This window comes from Buceros rhinoceros, unplaced genomic scaffold (assembly GCF_000710305.1).
Source record: "Buceros rhinoceros silvestris isolate BGI_N320 unplaced genomic scaffold, ASM71030v1 scaffold5173, whole genome shotgun sequence".
NCBI lineage: Eukaryota > Metazoa > Chordata > Aves > Bucerotiformes > Bucerotidae > Buceros > Buceros rhinoceros.
In genome coordinates, this window is record NW_010401701.1 from 16,986 (window position 1) to 36,447 (window position 19,462).

The following is a 19,462-nucleotide window of genomic DNA, read 5'->3' on the forward strand; positions in this document are numbered from 1 at the left end:
AGCTCCGGGAATTCACAAGCCTGTAACAAACCTGTGCCTAGGGTAAAACTTTTCAAAATTTTCCCGAGCAACAAGAGGTCATTTCTGGAATAAAAGTAACCTTTCTGACATTCCCACGAGGCATTAGTATGTTTTGGAAGATACTTAAGAGAGACAGAGCCTTAGCTTGTATCAGTTGCTTGCATTATCTTGTCTTCAGCTAACTTGGGACAATTTGTAAAGCCAGGACAAGACACGGTGTTAATTATTCCTCACGTGGGAATACACCATGATGGACCATTTCTGGTCTCGGTTTCTCTAGGCACAGCCCTTGGCGCACCTGCCTGCTGCATACACCTTACCCCCAAGTGGCATGTGAGTGGGGCTGTGAAGAAAGTGTTGCTCAGAGTGAGCAAAGGTACCTGACTGACCTTGGCTCTTGGCGACGGATTTTTTTGATGTGAACTTTCATAACAATTTTTAAAAATTCTTTTAAAATGTGAACCTAAGATGCAGGATACTCCTTTGCTCAAAGACTTTTTCCCCTGCTTATACTCATGGGTAAACTGAAACACACATTGTGTTAGCTTATTAGCCACACAACTTTAAGCCACTTTACAATAAACAAAGGAAGAAAAGGGCTTTTTAATTTTATTTAATTTTTTTTAAAGGTCATAAACAAGGCTCATCTGCTGCTGTGAGGTACAGGAGTGTAAACCTGCAGTGAGCACACTGAGGTGACTGCTTTAATTTGGGAAATATGCAGTATATGAGTGCAGAATTGAAGTTTTTAATCTAAAAAACCTACGCTCTACTCCCACACTGTCCAGTGTTTCCAAATAAAGCAGTGAAGTCCAACACTCCCTTCTACGACAGCCCTGCTGTGTTTGCATGGTCCTGGTACAGAACTCCAGACTCTTTATTACACCAGGAGTGATGGGGGATTGGGCTGGCAAGTTCATGGGTTTGTTTTCTATAACAATGCTGGTTTTTCCTGCTTTCTAATGGTTCCCTTTTTTATCAAAGATCAGGCTGAGCTATTAACTGAAAATAAAAAAATCATGTTGGAAAGGATGTAAAACTGAAGGCTATATATGTATATACAGTATGTTTAAAGCCTTTTATTTTTATATTTTGAATGCTCTAAATTAATAAAAGACTAATTATAAATCCTTTTGCTTTTAATTTTCAAAATTATCTTAGTAGTGTCTTCTCTTCAGTTAAGTACCAATATAAAATGCAACAATGACGAACATTTGCCTTCAAATTATAAACTGGACAGAGCTAGTTTTATTGATTTTAACAAAGAATTAGCATAGGTATGAGCAGTCACTGTTGTCAGATTCAGACATAAGAGAAGTTTATTGAGCATGTCAGTACATGCATCCTTGAAAGTGCTTAGAATGCATTTCTGGTTTTAGTTTTTTTTCTTTCTTTCTTTTTCTTTTTCTTTTTCTTTTTCTTTTTCTTTTTCTTTTTCTTTTTCTTTTTCTTTTTCTTTTTCTTTTTCTTTTTCTTTTTCTGTCAGTACATGCATCCTTGAAAGTGCTTAGAATGCATTTCTGGTTTTAGTTTTTTTTCTTTCTTTCTTTTTCTTTTTCTTTTTCTTTTTCTTTTTCTTTTTCTTTTTCTTTTTTGTTTTCTAATGCATTAAAAACCCTCATGAGATAAGACTTCACATGTGAACTGACATTTTCAAGTAACAACCTGGAAAGAGATTTCTTTAGGATTGCTGGGAAAAAGGTTTGTACCTCCTTAAGAGGAAGAACATTTCACGTTAACAGTGTGAGCATGGTATAGGGGGATACGGAAACTTCCAGCAATTGCGAGGTATGCGTTCATTTGACAACAAAGCAAGTTTGGATAATGGGAATGTTTTAGTAACAGAATAATATGTAATTCTAAGCTATTTAAAGCGTTCTTGAAAAGAAACCGTAGAGTGGCACAACTGCATGAATTGAAACCTTGTCTTCAGTCAGCACAGCAGAAATTATAGTATTTCACAGAGCTAGTTAGAACAGCTAGTAAAGACAGGAGGATGTCACTGAAATGTGATTTACATTGACTGGGAAAAGCATCAATTTTAGCTTTAGAGTGACATTCTTTATCTGTAGAGAGGTGCCTTTTTTTGAGGTCTGTGGCCAGCTAATTATGACTGCATATGTGCTGTCAGTCTAGAACATCATTTCTCCATCCCACAGTGGTAATGAGAGGCTAAAGGGGCGGTTAAGGTGCATTGAACATTTTTATCACAGGACAGGTCTTTAAGCAATAGTATATGAAAGTGGACAAAAATTTGAGTAAAATTTTGTATGTCTAAAAGTATATTTTCCTGTTCATTTACTAATTTCTTCTATGACTCCCACAGTTGTGTGCACTTTTAAGTAACTTGATCCAGACTAATTATTTTCAGATTCTTCTTGACCTAAGTGAGATATACGGTACAGAACAAGTAGGACATTTAACAATATGTGTGTTTTTAAGGCTGTGGCTAGTCATGCTGTCCTTTTGCTATCCTAACTCCCAACATATTAAGAAGCTCTTCTATCAAGGTTGAAATAATACTGGACTGAATTGGAACTGGACCCAAGATTGACGTGACTTTGCAGAGTATTTTTCCTGTTCTTAACCCGGAGTCGATGGAGCTAACAGTTTACACCAGTATCTGGTCTCACAGGATTATTCCCTTTTTTTTTGAAGAAAACAATCTCGCCATTTAATCTGAAATTTTTAAAAAAGTGTATTGACTATATAGTACAATTCAATGTCCAGAGTTTTCAGTTTGTCATTGAAAAACTAACTTGTTCCTATATCCCCTTTATATTTTCTCTTGACCCAGTAAAACAATTACAAATATCAACTGTGCTATTTACTTATGCACTTACAGAAAAGGGTGTGCTTAAACGTTTTCTTGGATCAGGACCTGAAGACCAAATTTGTTTTGAACTGTATTAACAGCAGCGTAATCTGCGGGCATCCAACACCACAAAGGACGAGAATCACTTTTACTTTATTAAAGTGTATTTTAGAACACATATAACTTTAAAAAGTACATTTTTCAGAAGCGCTACTTGCGATTAACTGTGTCCTGAAGCCAGGCATAAACATATTCGTAAACCAAAAGCATCACTGCACCACCTGGAAGAAAAGATATTAAAGATGTTATTTCACTACATACAGAATTCAATATTTTCAACACTTCGTAGAGTGTTTGTAGTGGAAGGATATGGCAAAGCCTTATTTGCAAAACAGATAATTCTACTAATTCCCTGATTCATTAAAAATTCACAATTCTTAAACCACACTGATTTTACTTACTATTAGACCCTAAAGGTGTAAAAAGCTTGTATATTAAATGAAGATCACCCTCAGTGTGATTTTTCCTAACACTTTTTCAAGACAAATATTTTCCTTTGTTCTTTTACAAGTGAATATGTGTATATCTGTGTGTTTGTTTAAGAGTTAGATTTGGCCATGAAAGAGCAACCTGAGTGGTGGAATGACAAAAATTCATCACCAGGGTGATGAAAATCCTTCCAGGTAAGATCCAGGACAGGTTTTCAGCAGTTTGTTTACCATGTCTAAAGCAGAAAATTGCTGTATTGAAATGAGTATTATCTTGTGCCTGTACCTGGCTAAGAATCCACAGGCAAAGTTTTGATCTGATGAAATGGCATTTTCTGCTAGAACTGCTAACTGTAAAAAGTCCCAGCCTGAATACCATGAAGTATCTTCACTGTTAGTGAAGCCAGACTAAAGCCCTTCTGTAACCGGGCTGTAATTACTGTATGAGCTGAGGAAGGGAACATTTCGGAAGGTGTATGTGTATAAGTAAGAATATAGAGATCTTCTGGTAGGAGAACATGGGGAAAGAGAATCAGATTCCAGGCTGCAGGAGTAAAAGAGTGTTACAATGTGCTACTTGTGGGTGCCAGCTCTCAGGCACAAATATTCTTGCCTTTGCCTTTGCCTGTGGTCTCAGCAGGTTAGAGAGGCACCTCTAAAAAACGAGTCTTCTGCTGAGCTGGGCTGACCTTTCTAGGTCAATGGGTAACAGCCAGGCACACAAAACTACCACTGCCATGTTGTTCATCCTAACGAGCCGTCATCAGACTTGAAATTCTCTGTGACCAGCAACTCACAGACAGCTAGAGAGACCAAAAGTTTGCAAAAGTCTTTGACCAACACACAAATCATGGACACAATGTAATGCTTTGAGCCCAAATCAAGGCTGATTCCAGTTCTCATACCATGTGGTCTGTTTGTCTGTCTCTTTTCCTGAAAGCATTGACATGTTGAAAGAAGGAATTATCGTTCCAGTCACAATAAGGATTGCATTATTTCACCGGAAAGCCAGATCTATATATTAGTCAATGGCATGACGTAAGTTGTGAAAGCGGAAGCGCACACTTGGCTTGCTGAATCTGGGCCAGAATGCACAGTCATTTGTAAGATAGAAAATTTTATTCCAAAATCAGCTGTGCTAACAGGTACTGGGGAAGCAAAACTCTGCCTCCTCTGTCCTGCGTGTAATCTAGTACCTTTGGCGTGTGAAGGAAAAGGCTTTCAGCTACTTTCTGAGCTTTCAGCTCAGAGTTCTGCCTAGCTGCCCTGTTTCCCCCTCTCTTTCTTTCTTTCTTTCCCCTGCACAATAACCTGGCTTGGTCTAGCACTTAGCCAGGTGGCTTGGATATGCATTCACATAACGCCTCCTTTATACTGCAGAACAGACTCTGTACATACTTGCTTTCAACAATGTGTGTTCTTGCCTGTTAAACCACCTTGCACAACTGGAAAGACAATTTCACGGGAATAGGATACTGTTCAAACTGGGGCTTCTGTTCTTTCTGACACAGATTGCCTCTGTGGGATGGCAGAGTTGAAGGGCCCAGTGCTTTGCTTTCATGATTACTCAAAATCAGTCGGAGGAAAAATAGTCTAGCAGTCAAAGAAGATCTAGGTCTCAACCACTGTGCTCCCACAGTGGAGTAACAACTAGCAAGAAGGTGTCAATCATCAAACCAGTTTTAAGCTGTCCTTGTCCTCTTAGTCTTCCAAGGCCATTGGCAAGTCTCTTCCCAGCTTATGCTATTGGCCTTTTACTGTCTGCTCTTTACAGCCCTAACAGAGCACAGAAGAGAGGAACTGGAATTTGATATGCCTGGGATATGCTTCAACTAGTTGAGAACATTTATACTGGAGAGACTTGAACCTGCATTTTAGGGTGACTTTACATGGGTACAGAACAGCCCCAGTGAAATAAAAAAAACATATTGGAAGGAATAGGAAGCTTTCAGAAACACTTCCAAAAGTTTTATAGTTCTGGCATTTGTATGGATGCACTTTGGATTGTTCAAATAAAGCAATTGCACAAACCAGCAGTTACTTGAATCTGCAATCCTCTGATGTGTACGTGTAAGTGATTTTTTTGGACACGTACTTAGGCAAATCCATCTATGACACTATTAGATGATGCTATTACCATACGAAATCATTCAAAGATGAAAGAGATTTTGATGATTTCTGGTATGCTGCTTCATTTATTTGACTGATGCTCACTACATTTTGTCATGAAACTAAAAAACGGGAAGAGAAATCAAGAACAAAAGCAATATAAGAAATGACAGAGGGAAAATTACCTGGACCGAGCCTCATGATCTTGGGAACCAAGCCTTTGTATAGAGCCAGAAAGCTGTAGCAGAAGAAAAACAAACAAAACATTTCAAACAACATTTTCGCTCTAAAAGAAGAATGGAATTTTACACGTGTTTGTTAAAATGCTGGCAGAGCACTTAGGAGCAATTATTTGAAATTACACATGTTCAATAGCAGGCCATATCTGGATTCTAACTTCTTACAGAGGCAGATCAGATGAAGAGAAAAAGTTAATCAATGTTCAGTCACAAAGGCAACGTTGTGATCTTAGCCAATCAGAAATATGACTTTAATCAGCGAGATGGTTTTACTTTCAAGACGTCTGTTAACAACATCTGTGTACGTGGACAAAATGACGGCTATAATTGAATATCAAAGCTACAATGCAGTCCCCACTTGAGAAATATTTTTAAAAGTTTGAAAATGTTATTGCCATGAGGATCTGTCCCCAATTTAATTGTTTCAGCAGTTATTTTAAAGGACAGAGGTCTTTATAATTACAATCACATTAAATTGGGAAATATCCTGTTGTCGATATTTTTCCTTTCACAAAATGAAGAGTTGAAAAAGTTATACGAGAAATTTGAAGCATTTATTTGTGGAACATAAATGTTGACACCCAATAATCATCTTGTAAGCCTTTTGTAAAAGTTCACATGGAGTATAGGGGGATACCTCCTTGTAACACTAAAATAAATTTTTAAAACGTTAGATTGTGCCCTTGTGAAATGTGAGTTCAGGGTGGCTTAATGGTCCTCGTCAAATCTGAAATATAACAACATGGGTTTATGGACCCGTATGAACTTAAACATAGGTCTGGACATTTATCAAAATAAGAATGTTTTACCCTTCCTCTTTATAGACTGTCGCCATAGTTTTAAAACAGGTTCTGTACTTGATCTCCCCAGGAACTGGCTGTGGTCCTTGAATCCTACTTTTTGCAACATCAAAAGGAATGTTAATAACTGAGGCTATTGTTCCTGAGACCAGCCCAATTCCAAATTTCCTCAAAAACTCCAAATTTGGATCCTACAAAAGAAAGAAAGAAAGAAAGAATAAAAAGGGATACCGAAGGACCTGCACAGGTTAAGCACTATAAAGCAATATGCATTTAATCAGAAAACTCACACAACACAACACACTCGTGTTATTTTAGCGGAACACATTAGGATTTCCTATGCTGGAACTTGTTTTCTTGACAATCCTATTGGCTATGTTTTTACACATGGTCTAAATTGCTGAAGTACACATTTCCTCACACAGGATTTATAAACACAGTTCATAAAGAAAGACTGGTATGGCATATGGGGATGATTTGTATAATTGGGCTTCACAATGTACTTAGTATTACTGTATCAAAACAGGAGAAATCCAAGCACACTATTAGCTAATTGGCCAGAATATTTTACAAATGACAGCAACTTCCACCATGAAGCCTACTAAAATGCTCATTTGTGTGTTGGACCCCCAAACGCTAAATTAAATAAAGGCTAATCTCAGTCTGCTGCCATTCCCCTCCAGGTTTTTTACATTTATTTTCACATGTAGCTGATCCACTGTACTGAGAAGTGCTAGCTTCCTGTTATTAACAATCCAACGCGGTGCAACTGCAAAGGAGCCTCCACGCTCTGCGCATTATAAATGGTGGTAACTCACTCAGCTAATTGGCTGAAGAATTTACAACAGATTGTTATATATTCACGGTAAAAGTTAGGAGCAGGTTAGAAGTGCATCTAAAAACTTCTTTGCTCACGCACGGTTCACAGTGTAACTGGGTTTTATTTGATCTTTTAGAAAGACCTCCTACTTTGGCATTTTCTACGACATCAAAGAACCCAGAGCGTACCTGGGAGTCAAAGCCTCTTGAAGCAAGTTTAATCCTACTTCTCTTAGTGGAAGTCACAGGGAAGCGTGTTCCAGGGCATTTCCTATCCACATAACTTTTTTTGCTATTGGTCTTCAACAGAAAGGACACTTTTTTTTTTTTGCTATATCAGACTCCACATATGCAGTTCCTTTTTCTTTCATGAGGGTACTTTAATTATAGAAAATCATCAGTGACATAACAAATGATCTTGCCATGTTATACCATCAGCACAATATTAAAGTGAAAGAGTTCTTTGTTTCCTAAACCTGAACATTGGTGACTGAAAAAGGAAACAATGCAGAAGTTTTCCTTTCCAGATTAGGAACAAGAAACATAAATTAAACCTTCCATAATATGCGCTGGACCAAGTCCATACAGGTGTTTAGAGAGACATGTCAAAGTCAACAGGGCTTTTTATTACTTGCAGAAAAACTCAACACCTTGATTTCACAAAACATGAAACACACTGGTAATACCTTTTAAAAATTAGAATGGCTTGTGCTGTATAAAGAATTGTAAGACTTTATCAGCAAAAAGCTTAGCAACAAATTTCTGTTTATTCTGTACATACTGATGGTGGTTTAAATACAAATAAAGCCAATATTTCTGGTTTCTAGAGAAGCAAAAAGGACCACTTTTGAAGTTTGAGGGGCAGCAATATGGCAGCCCTGTTCCAGCATGGTGCCTACCTACCTCGGGGCAGCAGGTGTGTGATTATACCCACACCTCAGAGCTAAGTACTATTCCAGATTGTGCTAACCTCCTCAAACCAGGCTGCAGTGAGGAGACTTTTCATAGTCCAGAAGGGTCGGAAGAATTTTTGTCATGCACTTTGGTGCAAGGACACTTTCTTCCATAGCCCCAAGAGCAGTGGGCTTCCCTCTAGACTAGGCAACGCTTGTCAGGCAAAAACATTTACTTGTGAAACTTTTAACTTCAAGATTTGCTGCTCCTGACAAATCCTTTATATTTGAATGACTGAACTTTTTCATATTTTTGTGAATTCCCAATGCCAGTGTTGCCCGCTTCATGACTGAGAGTGCCACAGAGTATAGAACAGTGCATTCTGATCAAGGAAGCATCTATTAAAACCTGCCACTGCACTAACACAACTAAAGGGAAATTAAACCAAATTGCTTTATTTCTATTCCAATATTTGTGGCACAAAAAAAGAAATTGAAAGGCAACATTTTGCCCATTCACAAAACTGAATTCTAACCAAATGTGCGGTTATACACATTTAGCTTTGCTATGTAACTTGATTTTTTTTATTATACATCTCATGGAAAGGCTTCTCTAGGGCATTCATCATATCCACCCATCATATGGGTCATTCCATTAGTAAAAAAGATTCTGACAAGCTCCTCTTGCTTTCATAAATGGCAGAACTAGAGGAAAAACATATGCAAATCTTGTTTTAAAGAAAGGTGATTTTTATATAGTATGAGCAGAACATACAGAACAGAAATTCGGTTTAGATGGTGCCACACCACAATATCACAAGGAGGTGAAATACCGGTTTGCTTATTCACGATGGAATAAATTTGCCATGGTTGGATAACGTAATCTGTGATCATCTCGCTTTTTTTACCACGCCCTTCACAACCACATTTCCTGCACACCTCAGCCCCTGCCCTGTGAGCACCAGCAGCTGTAAAAAACAAAGTGAGACATAGGCATCATTCATAAACCCCATAACTATGCATGTCCTGATGGATTTCTCTGCTTTCTTTGGGAGAAAAAAATTTGAGATGTTATCTCTCAACTTCTTGCATTTGATTACTTCTATCATAAAAATTTCAAATAAATGGAGTCTCTAGAAGTTCCTCTTGAATAGTATCCTTAATTCCTTCTTTTATATTCCATTATTTCTAGCAACAGAAAACTCTAGCCCTAAATCTAGCACAAACACACCCATGTACAAGAGTGTCACCCCCTGGAGACAGTTTTAATTTATCAGTTTCGGTCTTCAAAGCCTCCGGCTTTCCTTTGCTTATCACTTCATTCACTTTATTTGCTGGGCACTTTGTCAAAAACCTATGTTTAAATCTTTTATCTCAGTTAAAAGCTCCCAGACTATCTTCATCCATACTGAAGGGTGGCCACTTAATTGAATAAGCAGCATAGACATAAATCCAGCAATGAAATAACCCTTTGGTAAAGCCATGCACGTTTATGCTTGGAACTCAGTTCATACGATTTTTTTCAGAATAACTGAAAAATCATTTTAGAATAGATAATGACTTGAGACACCCATTTTAGGTGCAGTTCAAGGTAGGACACCACACCTGCACATGCAGTGAAGAGAAGTAGGTACCTTCAAAGGAACAGCTCAAAGTCCCTAAGGTAGGGACTTTGCTCAGATAATGCGGACACTCCAACAACACACATAATAGTGCTTAGAAACAAGATACCAAGGATTAGAGCTGGGCTGGCTACCAGACAAATGAGAGATGCTCTCTATTACCTCTCTCCCTGTCCTCCCCTTCCCAGAGAGGGGAAAGAGAAAAGGAATAAGGAAGAGAGACTTACGGATTGGAAAAGAAAATTAAAACTGCTTTAATGAAAATAATAATAATAAACTGAAATATGATGGTCTGATCTTTGTCAAAAGACATAGGAAATGCTGAAATGGCAATGACAACAAACTTCATTGTACTAATCATCATGAGGAGACAATAAACACATGGATGACGAGAAAAGACACCCCAAAATGCACAGTCACAGCTGCACTTTCTTTGAACTAAACATGCTTTTTCACATCGGTATCATTTCAGATTCCTCCTTGAGTGCAATCCCATTGCAGCAGACATTTATTTAAGTTTTTAAAATCCACCTGTCAGATGACTGGTAGCATAAGAACATGAATGACAGACACTAGGATAAACTAGCTAGTGTCACTCCAGAGTGACATGGCTGTCTACTGTACAGGGTATAAATTTTCAAACAGTCTGCAATTCTCCCAGTGATTTGTTTTGCTCACAATACAGTTTCCTGATAAAATTATTAATCTTTCTTACCCCAGATTTCTAAGTAGCATTATTAACTATTATTTACTCTTTTGTTATAAACTTTTGGACCCACAGGGCAAGGCCAAAATGGCCTATGATGTTTTAGGATTTCATCTAGTCCTAAAACAAACATCTCACCAAGCAACTTTCTATGTAAATAAATACCAAGAGACATCAAAATGTGGTGGACACTGAATACAAAAAACACAGAATTCTGGAGACTCAGTGCAGTCAGTAAGAGAAGCGCCAGACAGATCTGTACTTGTTCCTCTTACTCATCACCACTTTTGCAGATTATTGTTAGACTGCTGAAAGCAGAACACCAAAGAGGCGGAAGAAACCCCTACCCAATTTCCTTAGGTCCTCACAAATTTCTTGTCTGTCTCCTCTGTTAGTCCCATAGCTACCTATGGCTCCCTGGTTTACCCAAGAGAGAGTACCAGTGTTCCTTTCATTCACTACATGGTTCATGTTCTTGCAGCTCCTGGCAAATGGCCATCTGGAAAACCATTAAGCACACTGGTAAAAACAGAATCGATTCTCCAACGTCACATGAGGCTCCTGCTGCAACTGCAAGCAGCTCTTCCTCACAGAGTCAGCCTACACCGATGATCAGACTGTTCATGAAGTGCTGGGGTTACAAGAAGCTTTTTGTGGCATCATTTAGACACTAGCTATGAAGCAAAGGGCACCCAGGAAATGATGTCTTACTGCTTACCAGCACCTTTGTCTGCACTATTCATCTTCAGTCGCTGTTATACAGTAACTTATGAAACAGAAAAATAAAAGCAGCCCCATGAATACCATAACTAAAGAAGTTTGACGTCCTATCAGCCCTTGTGACTGACTGATACCGATGTCTGGAAAGGCGCAAGCTCAGAAAAATTTCCCTCATTTGGGGCACTCATAAGACAGGATCTCTCTTCCTATTAAATGATTATTTGTATATCTTGCAAGAACTTAGCTAATTCAAGCCTGCCTCACTGTTAGCTGTAGTTGAACCTGTTTCAGCATTATCCTCATTTCTGTGGGAAAACAGAAGAACTTGTTTTATTTCTTCACCTTTTTATTTTGCCCAAAGACTTATCTTCTCAAACTTCCTACCTGCCTTGTCTACAGGAACACCAGAATACAGGAGCAGGTGAGCTAGCAACAGACTCTCCCCTTTTGATAAAACATCTTCTGGTCATGATGGCCTGGGCTGAAGTTTTCAAACAACACAGGCTGTCACTTCAACAGCAACAGACACCTTGCAGTGGCGAGTACTGATGGGTGCCTTGTAACATCGTACTGGATACAGCACCACCATTTTTAATCTTTTTTTTCAGTTCCCAGGTCATCCTGAAACCTCAGCTTGGATGGTAGCTCTGAGGTTATTCCACTTCCCACTCTGATCCAGTCTTCTCCCGAATCATCTCAGTTTACTATTTTTTCAACTCTGTTGCCCCACATGCCTTTTTCACTGACTGTTCCAACATACAACTTCTATGTTGGCACAGATCCGAAAACAACTAAAGCAAAATTGTTGTCTGCTATCTTATTTATTCTCCAAGCCAAAGAGCCCATTTTGGTTTCCTGTCCTTTCTCCTTTGCCTATAGAAATTTTGAGATCTTTTTCTGACTAACCAACGCGCCTCTTGGCTCCCACGGTCTGATGTAGCAGTCCTTCTCACAAGAGGCACATCCATGGCAGCTGGGACAGATAGTGCCCAACCTGTAATGAGTTTTGCAGTTGGCCCCATTTCAAAGGGAATTTTTAGCAGCCAGTGTGAAAATTTCCTATTGTTAAGAGATATGACAGCCACTTGGAGGTGGTAGCGAGCAAAGGTTTTAGTGAAACTAACATTTACCATCAGACTTAAGTATGATAAAGAATTGAAAAGCAAGAGCTGCTGGATGCCTATGAAATGTGCTATAAAAGCAGGTGCCATAAAACTGAGACGATATAAATTTGCAGAGTAATTTGATTGCTCGTGCAGATGCATAGCTGCTAATGCTCTACGGTTGTTACATTAGAAGCAAGTGAAACGAGTCTGGCTTGTTCCGTTTTCAGTAAACAGAGCATGAGGTTGGCTGTAAATGGTCTGTTTAGCAGAACAGACCGAACATACGAAAAATTATTCATTACGAACATTTACAACCCACACATGACATTTATATCATCTGACCACTCAACATAAAAGGTTTATTGTTTTTGGCAAAATAAGCTGCAAACATCCCTAATTGGGATGCAAATTTAATGCACAGTTTAGCACTGTTGACAGCTAAAGGGCTCGTATGGACATTTCCATACATTTTTCCACTTACGTTACAGATGGGGAACAGCAGATACATAGTCAAGAGCCAAAATTATTTCAAAAGTGCAGTATTCTTATTTCACAATTTTTATGTTTGTCAATATCGCAAGACTGACTTTAAGATTTACTTTTCTGGCAAAATACACAAAGTGAACAAATTAGGTTTAGTAATGAAATCAAGTATGTAAGAAATCTTGGAAAGTTACAACTGTCTAATATTTTTCAGACTAACTGCGAACCAGCTTCTACCAAATTCCTTCTAGAGGCTGGATGACTCTTAGCCTCCAGTACTGGCCTACTGGTAGAAGAGGTTTAAGTTACAGGTCACAAAATGTTGTTGAATACTTCCATTTTCCAGTCACTGAAGTGAGGTTTGATGCACATAAACACGCGAGACATGATGCTGGCCAGCACAGGCCAGGTGAGGCCTCATCTAGACTCTCTAAAATTCAGATTTGTATTGATTTTAATGGGAGTTTGATCAGAATTATTGACTATATAGGTAGAGAACCGTCTATAACACTGATGCCAGCTGGCCTAGAGAGTTCTATGAACTGTATTAGTGCCATTAAATGCTGTTACCATTCAAAAGAGACTGGCTGCATGAAACATGCCTGTTAAGAACGGTTCCTCGACTGCGCTAACTCCGAAGTCGTACCCAGGAATGGCATTGGCTGGGCCAGGGAACACTCCACAGCACAGATGACTGAGTCTCAGTGACGCTGCTCAACTTACTAGGGCAGGGGTAGCCACCGTGCAAGCCACGTCGTATGGTTGAGTGCAAGGCAAAGCTCTTCACTTATTTGCAGTTAATGAAATCTAATCCCAAATTGATTAAATTGTCCTTTGCCTTTGACAGTATGTTCAGGACAGCTGGGCCACTGGCTGACACCAAAGTAATTTCTCTTTCATTTTCCAGATGTATTTAAATCCATGTGGTAGATGTTAACAATTTTCTGTATCATACAAAATCTGTATACAGTATGAATTTATATTAGATCATAACACTTCAAATCTTTCTAATCATGTAATAATTACCCCCCTTTTTTTTAAATTAATTTGACAGGGTAGGAAATCATGCTTATGCCAAACACTATCACTATCCTTCAACTGCTACGCCAGAACATTTGAGGATTTCCATAGAAGTTGCACACAAGCCTCTTTGTCCTTACCTGCATAAGATTCTTCACAGTGATTATAATTTTTTCATCTTTTGATCAACACAACTGTGTTTCCTCCCATCTTAGTACCAAGCTATGCTTGTGCTTTGAGTTTTGAGAAGGTGTGATTAAAGTACATTGTAAAATATGCTTCAATGCACTAAAAGAGACTTGTAGAAACTTGTGGGTTAGCTGCTCTTGAACAATTCAATTTACTGTAATGACCTGCAAATAAGAAGTGGAGCTTTTCTCCATTTACACAACGTTGCCAACAAAAATACCAGGGCACTCAGAAGTGCAGAAAAAAAAAGAGGTGTTACTTCATCTGGGAATAGAGGCTGATCCCTTTTGATGTAAATTGCAGCTTCTTATATGAATATTGCTATGTATTACACCTGTGACTGTTTAACTGTCATCATCTAAAAATCACATTAGTGAAAATACAGTTCAGTAACATACTAGAGGCATTAATAAACCATTAGCTCACACAGTCATTTAGAAAGCTGCCAGTAATACCACGTTTCCATTAGTAAAATTTCCGTTTGTTGTAAAGGGAAATGTTTCCTTTGTTATGTAAAGGAATATAAGACTATCAAATAAAATTTCATCAAGTGAAATTACAGCTATAAAGATTAATTTTTTTTTAACTTACAAACTACACAAAGCCCCTGTGCATGACCCTGCAAGCCCTGATTTGGGCTAGCTCCCTCCCACACGGATAAATCTGCCCTGTCATCCTTCAACAGCAGGTTGAAGCCTCTTTTGAGTAAAAAGAGCTGGTACGTGGCCACAATACCCCACGTACTGCAGCTCTGCCACCATCTCAAGCTTAGCCCCTTACTTTGTGAATACTGAAAGAAGTTCTAGAAACTGATTTTTCTCTTCTAAGCTGTTTCATCATGAAAAAGTGCATAGGTACCTAACAAAAACATAACATAGCTCTGTCCCAGTTTCTGCCTTTTTACATTGCTACCATGGAATAAAGCGAAATTCATAAAAATGAGAATTCAAGCATGACTACTCAGCTTTGCTTTAAAAGTATGGAACCTTGGTTTGCTTCCATTAAAACATTATAAATTTCCGTAAAACAGAGAGCTATGTTAGTCACTGGTTTTTACTAAATACCATGGCTTTGCACAGAAACACACAGTGTTAATTAAATGGCCAAACCATTTATCTGCTTGTCGGTTGCATTGTATGAAGGACTTACTTTATTGACTGGAAGAATGTTTTTCACGTTGAAGTAGAATCCAAAGTAAACCATGTTAAAAACCCCATGACGGCCCAGTGTTGCAGTAAGACCTTTGTTGAGTCCTTGGAAGCCCAGACCATCAGTTTCAATGATCTGCCGAGCTTGAACAAAGCTAGATGGTTGCTAAACAAGTTAAGAAAAAGAAGGAAAAGATCATCTTCACAAAAAGAAAATAATACCCATAGCATCATTTCAATCCTGCTGACAAAGTGTTGCCAATTCTTGTCATTTTACCTTGAATCTGATCAGATTTATTTTCCCTTTCTTGTGATCATGTAAAAATCACAGCTTTCATTAAAAAAAAAAGTTATCTCATTTTTCTGATTTCAGAAACAAGACGAAATCATGACTAAGGATCCCTAAAGCAAAGAAAAAATTTGGCAATATTTTTTTTTTTTTTTATCATTGATGCTGTGCTGTTGAGATTACGACAGATGAATCCCTTACACAACCAGAGCATATAACAATTATTCTGGACAATAAGATCAAACCAGCTTCTCTGGTAAAACCAATGGCACAGGAATATACATGGTGAGGGAGTGATAAAAGGGACAGAATTGGAACAGGGAACTTTCCAGCTGTTATGACTATGGAAGCAAGTCCTTCGGAGCCTCAGATTAGAGCAGCAAGGGAGGTTATAAATCCTTTTGTGAAGATCAGTGCTGCAGTTTCTAGATTCAGCATTAGGAAGAGTGTTGAAAGGGTGACAAAAGGCACATATATTGTCTGGGAATGCTCTGGATCCGCTGAGACTCTTCAGGATGTTCAGAATGCAAACCACTGCTTTAAGACACTGTCTTTTGAAGCAGTTATTGGGTACACAGCACTTTTTAAAAAACAGATCACTTTGAAAAATCTTGAAAAGAAGGGGGTTTTTTTTGTTGTTTTTTCTCCTTAAGAATCTGACTGGAAATCCTGTTTCTCTCTCCTAATGAATTGTTTGACTTAAAAGTGTAGTTAGATTTTGAAAATCAGAACACCCATTTAAATGCCAAGGTACAGATTTAGGAAATTTGCTTTAGAAGTCCTGTTTTGAAAATAATGCCTCAAAGGCACAGATATCATTTTAGTCAGCCAAATTCCATTTAATGAAAGCAGAGGGGAAGAAACTTCCTCAGAATCCACTTACATAATGATCAGTTCCTCAGGCAGGAGCTGCCTGACTACACACACATTTGATCTGCTTTCCAATATGATGCGATACCCACAATCAGGTGTTCCCCTTCTGAACATTTTAGGTTTCTTTTTGGCAGAGTTAGAGAAAAGTTTTATTAAAAAAGTTGTTGACTCGAGATGGGCTTTCTCCAAAACATAAAGTCAGCTCTGGGTAACCAAATATTTAATTAGAAAGGCAAAGCATGACTTCCACTAGGAGGCTCAAACATGAAAATACAGCAGAATTTTGACTACGGCACAGTGAACAGTGCTAATTTCAATACACTTATTTGTTTAATAGCTTTCCATCTCAAAATATCACTGTGATAGAGCAACAGCATCAGCCAAATGATGCTTGTTATATCTACACAGCATATGACTGCTTATTTAGGTCTCTGACAAGTTTAGTCTTTAATACCAAGTTTCGCTTTGTTTTTTCATATTTGGCAACTAGTATCATCCTGTTAATGCTCTGCAGACATTTTACTATAGTTTACTTTCCTAACTAGCTCCAGGGATTCAAATCAGAACCTATCCTAAAATGTAGTTACCCCACAAGGAATACGGTCCAGGTATTGGCAATAACATCCTTTCTCATGCACAAAAAAATGAAGATTAGACCTCTAAAGAAACCAACAACTGGTCCTAAATAATGTGATTTAAGCTGAATACAGCAACTTTCAATAGTGAGGTATTCCTTGGTCTCATATTGAATATGGATTTACTGATGACTCAGAGGGAAAGCCTGTTGCTAAACACCTGAGATGGGATTCATCAGTCCAAATGCAGATACCTGCAATGTCTACACCTACATCCGAGCTACTCAAAAAGATGTCCTTTTTTTCAGTCCTTCAGCAATAAAGAGGGCTCTCTCAGATGGCGCTTCATCCATAGTAGGCATCTAAAAGCCACAGAAGGTTTGTGTTTCATCACTGATGATGGAAGGACCTTAGGATGACTAATTCAGATAGAGGAATTTATTGTATAAACATCTGGAGCTAACTCACTTCACACAACTGTTGATTTATAGAGACCTACTTAGTGGAATCTGGAGTCAGACTCTTCTCATCATAAGTGCAAAGTTGTATTTGTTTAATTAATCACAACTCTTAAGCCAGGTAGAAAAGATTTTTATTACCACATCAGCTTCTATAGCTAGTGTGTTATCCATGGTTATAGGGAAAAAAGAAAGAAAAGAAAACCAAGCAACATGGTGTTGGGCCTTCTAGCAGTTCACCTTAACAAAAAGTCACCATCATTTTTACCTGGAGCAGTCAAAACTACAGAAGTGCTGATACGTGATTTAGAGTGGCCTTCCTCTTTAAACCTATCAACCCTCGAAAGATGATCTCGTCCCACAGAATAATTCATCTGTCACAGTAGTGTGTGAATATTTGCTTTGGGAGTTGCGCAGGAGTCTGGGTGTGGGTCTATGTGATCATGCTCTTCCTTGTTCCTTTTAAACAAGATATATTTATTATTTCAGTACAATAGTCAAAGAAATATGTGAACTGCATTAGGTTTCATCGTGTAGTATGAAAGCTACACAATGGGATAGGTACAGACTTAGACCTTAGAAAAACAGCGGATGGCAATGAGATGAGAGCGCCATTGCCTGATGCTGCGTAACACAACAGGCACATGCTCCTTCCAATAGGCTCGAGGTTATGTGCTTCAGCGTGGAATGTTCTTTGATGAGAACTTGAGATCATGGTAATGAAGTCAATGGAGTTTTCCTGATTTGCAGCAAAACGTGGAATTCTAACACTTCTTTTAAGATCTATTAAAAATTGATAAGCCTGTGATATAAAAACTTCAGGCCCTTGGTTTTTTTCATTAGGGCAAACAGACACTTTTTTTACATTTTATGTGTAAACTAGTTTCCTAGTGGAGTCCCAACAACATTCTTTAACAATTTTCTTTGTATGATAATATACTATAATTTGGAATTTGCGAAAATTTGCATTTAAATTAATCACCTAGACCAAAACAACTCAGAATGCTTTTGAATAGCTACACTGTGATTATTGGCATATTCTGAAGGTCACCAAGGAAGGGGTGCTGTAATTAAAGTAAGTGATTGCATAGAATTCACTAACTAAAACACCCCAGGGTTTTTTATATAGTTTCCAACAGAGAAAAAAATTAATATGTATGAAGTGAAAGGATACATTGGTCTCTTGCTTTACAGAAACTATTTTGCTCAAAATATAATACTGGTGTAATTACACTCAAACCCAGAGGTTTCATTAAGAGAGGTTAATTGTATCTTCAGAATTATGAGGCAGAAAGATCCAGAGTATCTGCTTCGTTTACTGCTGCTGGAGCAGTAATAGCCCGTATGTTTTCCTATCACCTTCCTGAGAGATCGATCCTCTCACACATTTCTTTCCCCCACTTTCAGTCTCTCTCCTTTCAGGATCTGAACCTTTTCACTCCTGTATTTTATCAGTTCTCTGTTTCAGTGGCTTTGCTGCCTACGGTTAAAAAATGTCTTGGATGGAGACATCGAGCAACCAAGCAAAGTTTTCACATGCATTGAGAATCGAACAGAAATTTACCAAGTGTTTTAAAATTTATTCTGGAAGAGAATGTTTCTCTGGATGAATTATGGAGTAGGTACCAGCTAGTCAATGACATCTGGAAATCAGTGGCAATGTTTTGTAAGGGTGTACCTGAGAAGCTTGGCCTGAACAGCTTAGGTAAATGGTCAGGTGAAAAATGTCTTTACTGTGCAACTCCCAAAGGGTTCAATTTGTGCAGGTGAGTGCTACAGGGCCTGAAAGTGTTAACTCAGTCAAAACTTAATAGTAGAATATGTAAAAAATCATGCCTCACAGGGGATCCAGCCAGCCTTTTCATGCCATGTGTATGCGATTTGGCACTTCTACCATGGTACAGCTGATTCCTCAAAAGATTTTGAAAGAGCTGATTTGACAATTGCTAGGCTTATTCACTGAGAAAAGAAAGAACGAACCCTGTGACTGCCTTCCCTTACTTTAGCCTGGATCGTTTTCTATATTAAAATTAACTGAAGCTGGAGCATTCCTGTGAACACTTGATTTTGATGAATCACTGTTTGCTAG

The 19,462-nt window shown here is 38.3% G+C and overlaps 1 protein-coding gene across 1 annotated transcript in view; it reads right to left on the minus strand.

Annotated features, from left to right (window-relative positions):
* Positions 1-2,973: 2,973 nt before the first annotated feature.
* SLC25A21 (solute carrier family 25 (mitochondrial oxoadipate carrier), member 21) overlaps positions 2,974-19,462 on the minus strand; it is a 102,821-nt gene continuing 86,332 nt past the window's right edge. Inside the window, exons 6-9 of the mRNA XM_010132359.1 lie at positions 15,180-15,344; positions 6,482-6,663; positions 5,619-5,671; positions 2,974-3,117 (exon numbers count right to left, since the gene is read on the minus strand). Coding sequence (XP_010130661.1) covers positions 3,047-3,117; positions 5,619-5,671; positions 6,482-6,663; positions 15,180-15,344 — 471 coding nt within the window. The 3' untranslated portion in view covers positions 2,974-3,046. The remainder of the gene's footprint in view (positions 3,118-5,618; positions 5,672-6,481; positions 6,664-15,179; positions 15,345-19,462) is intronic.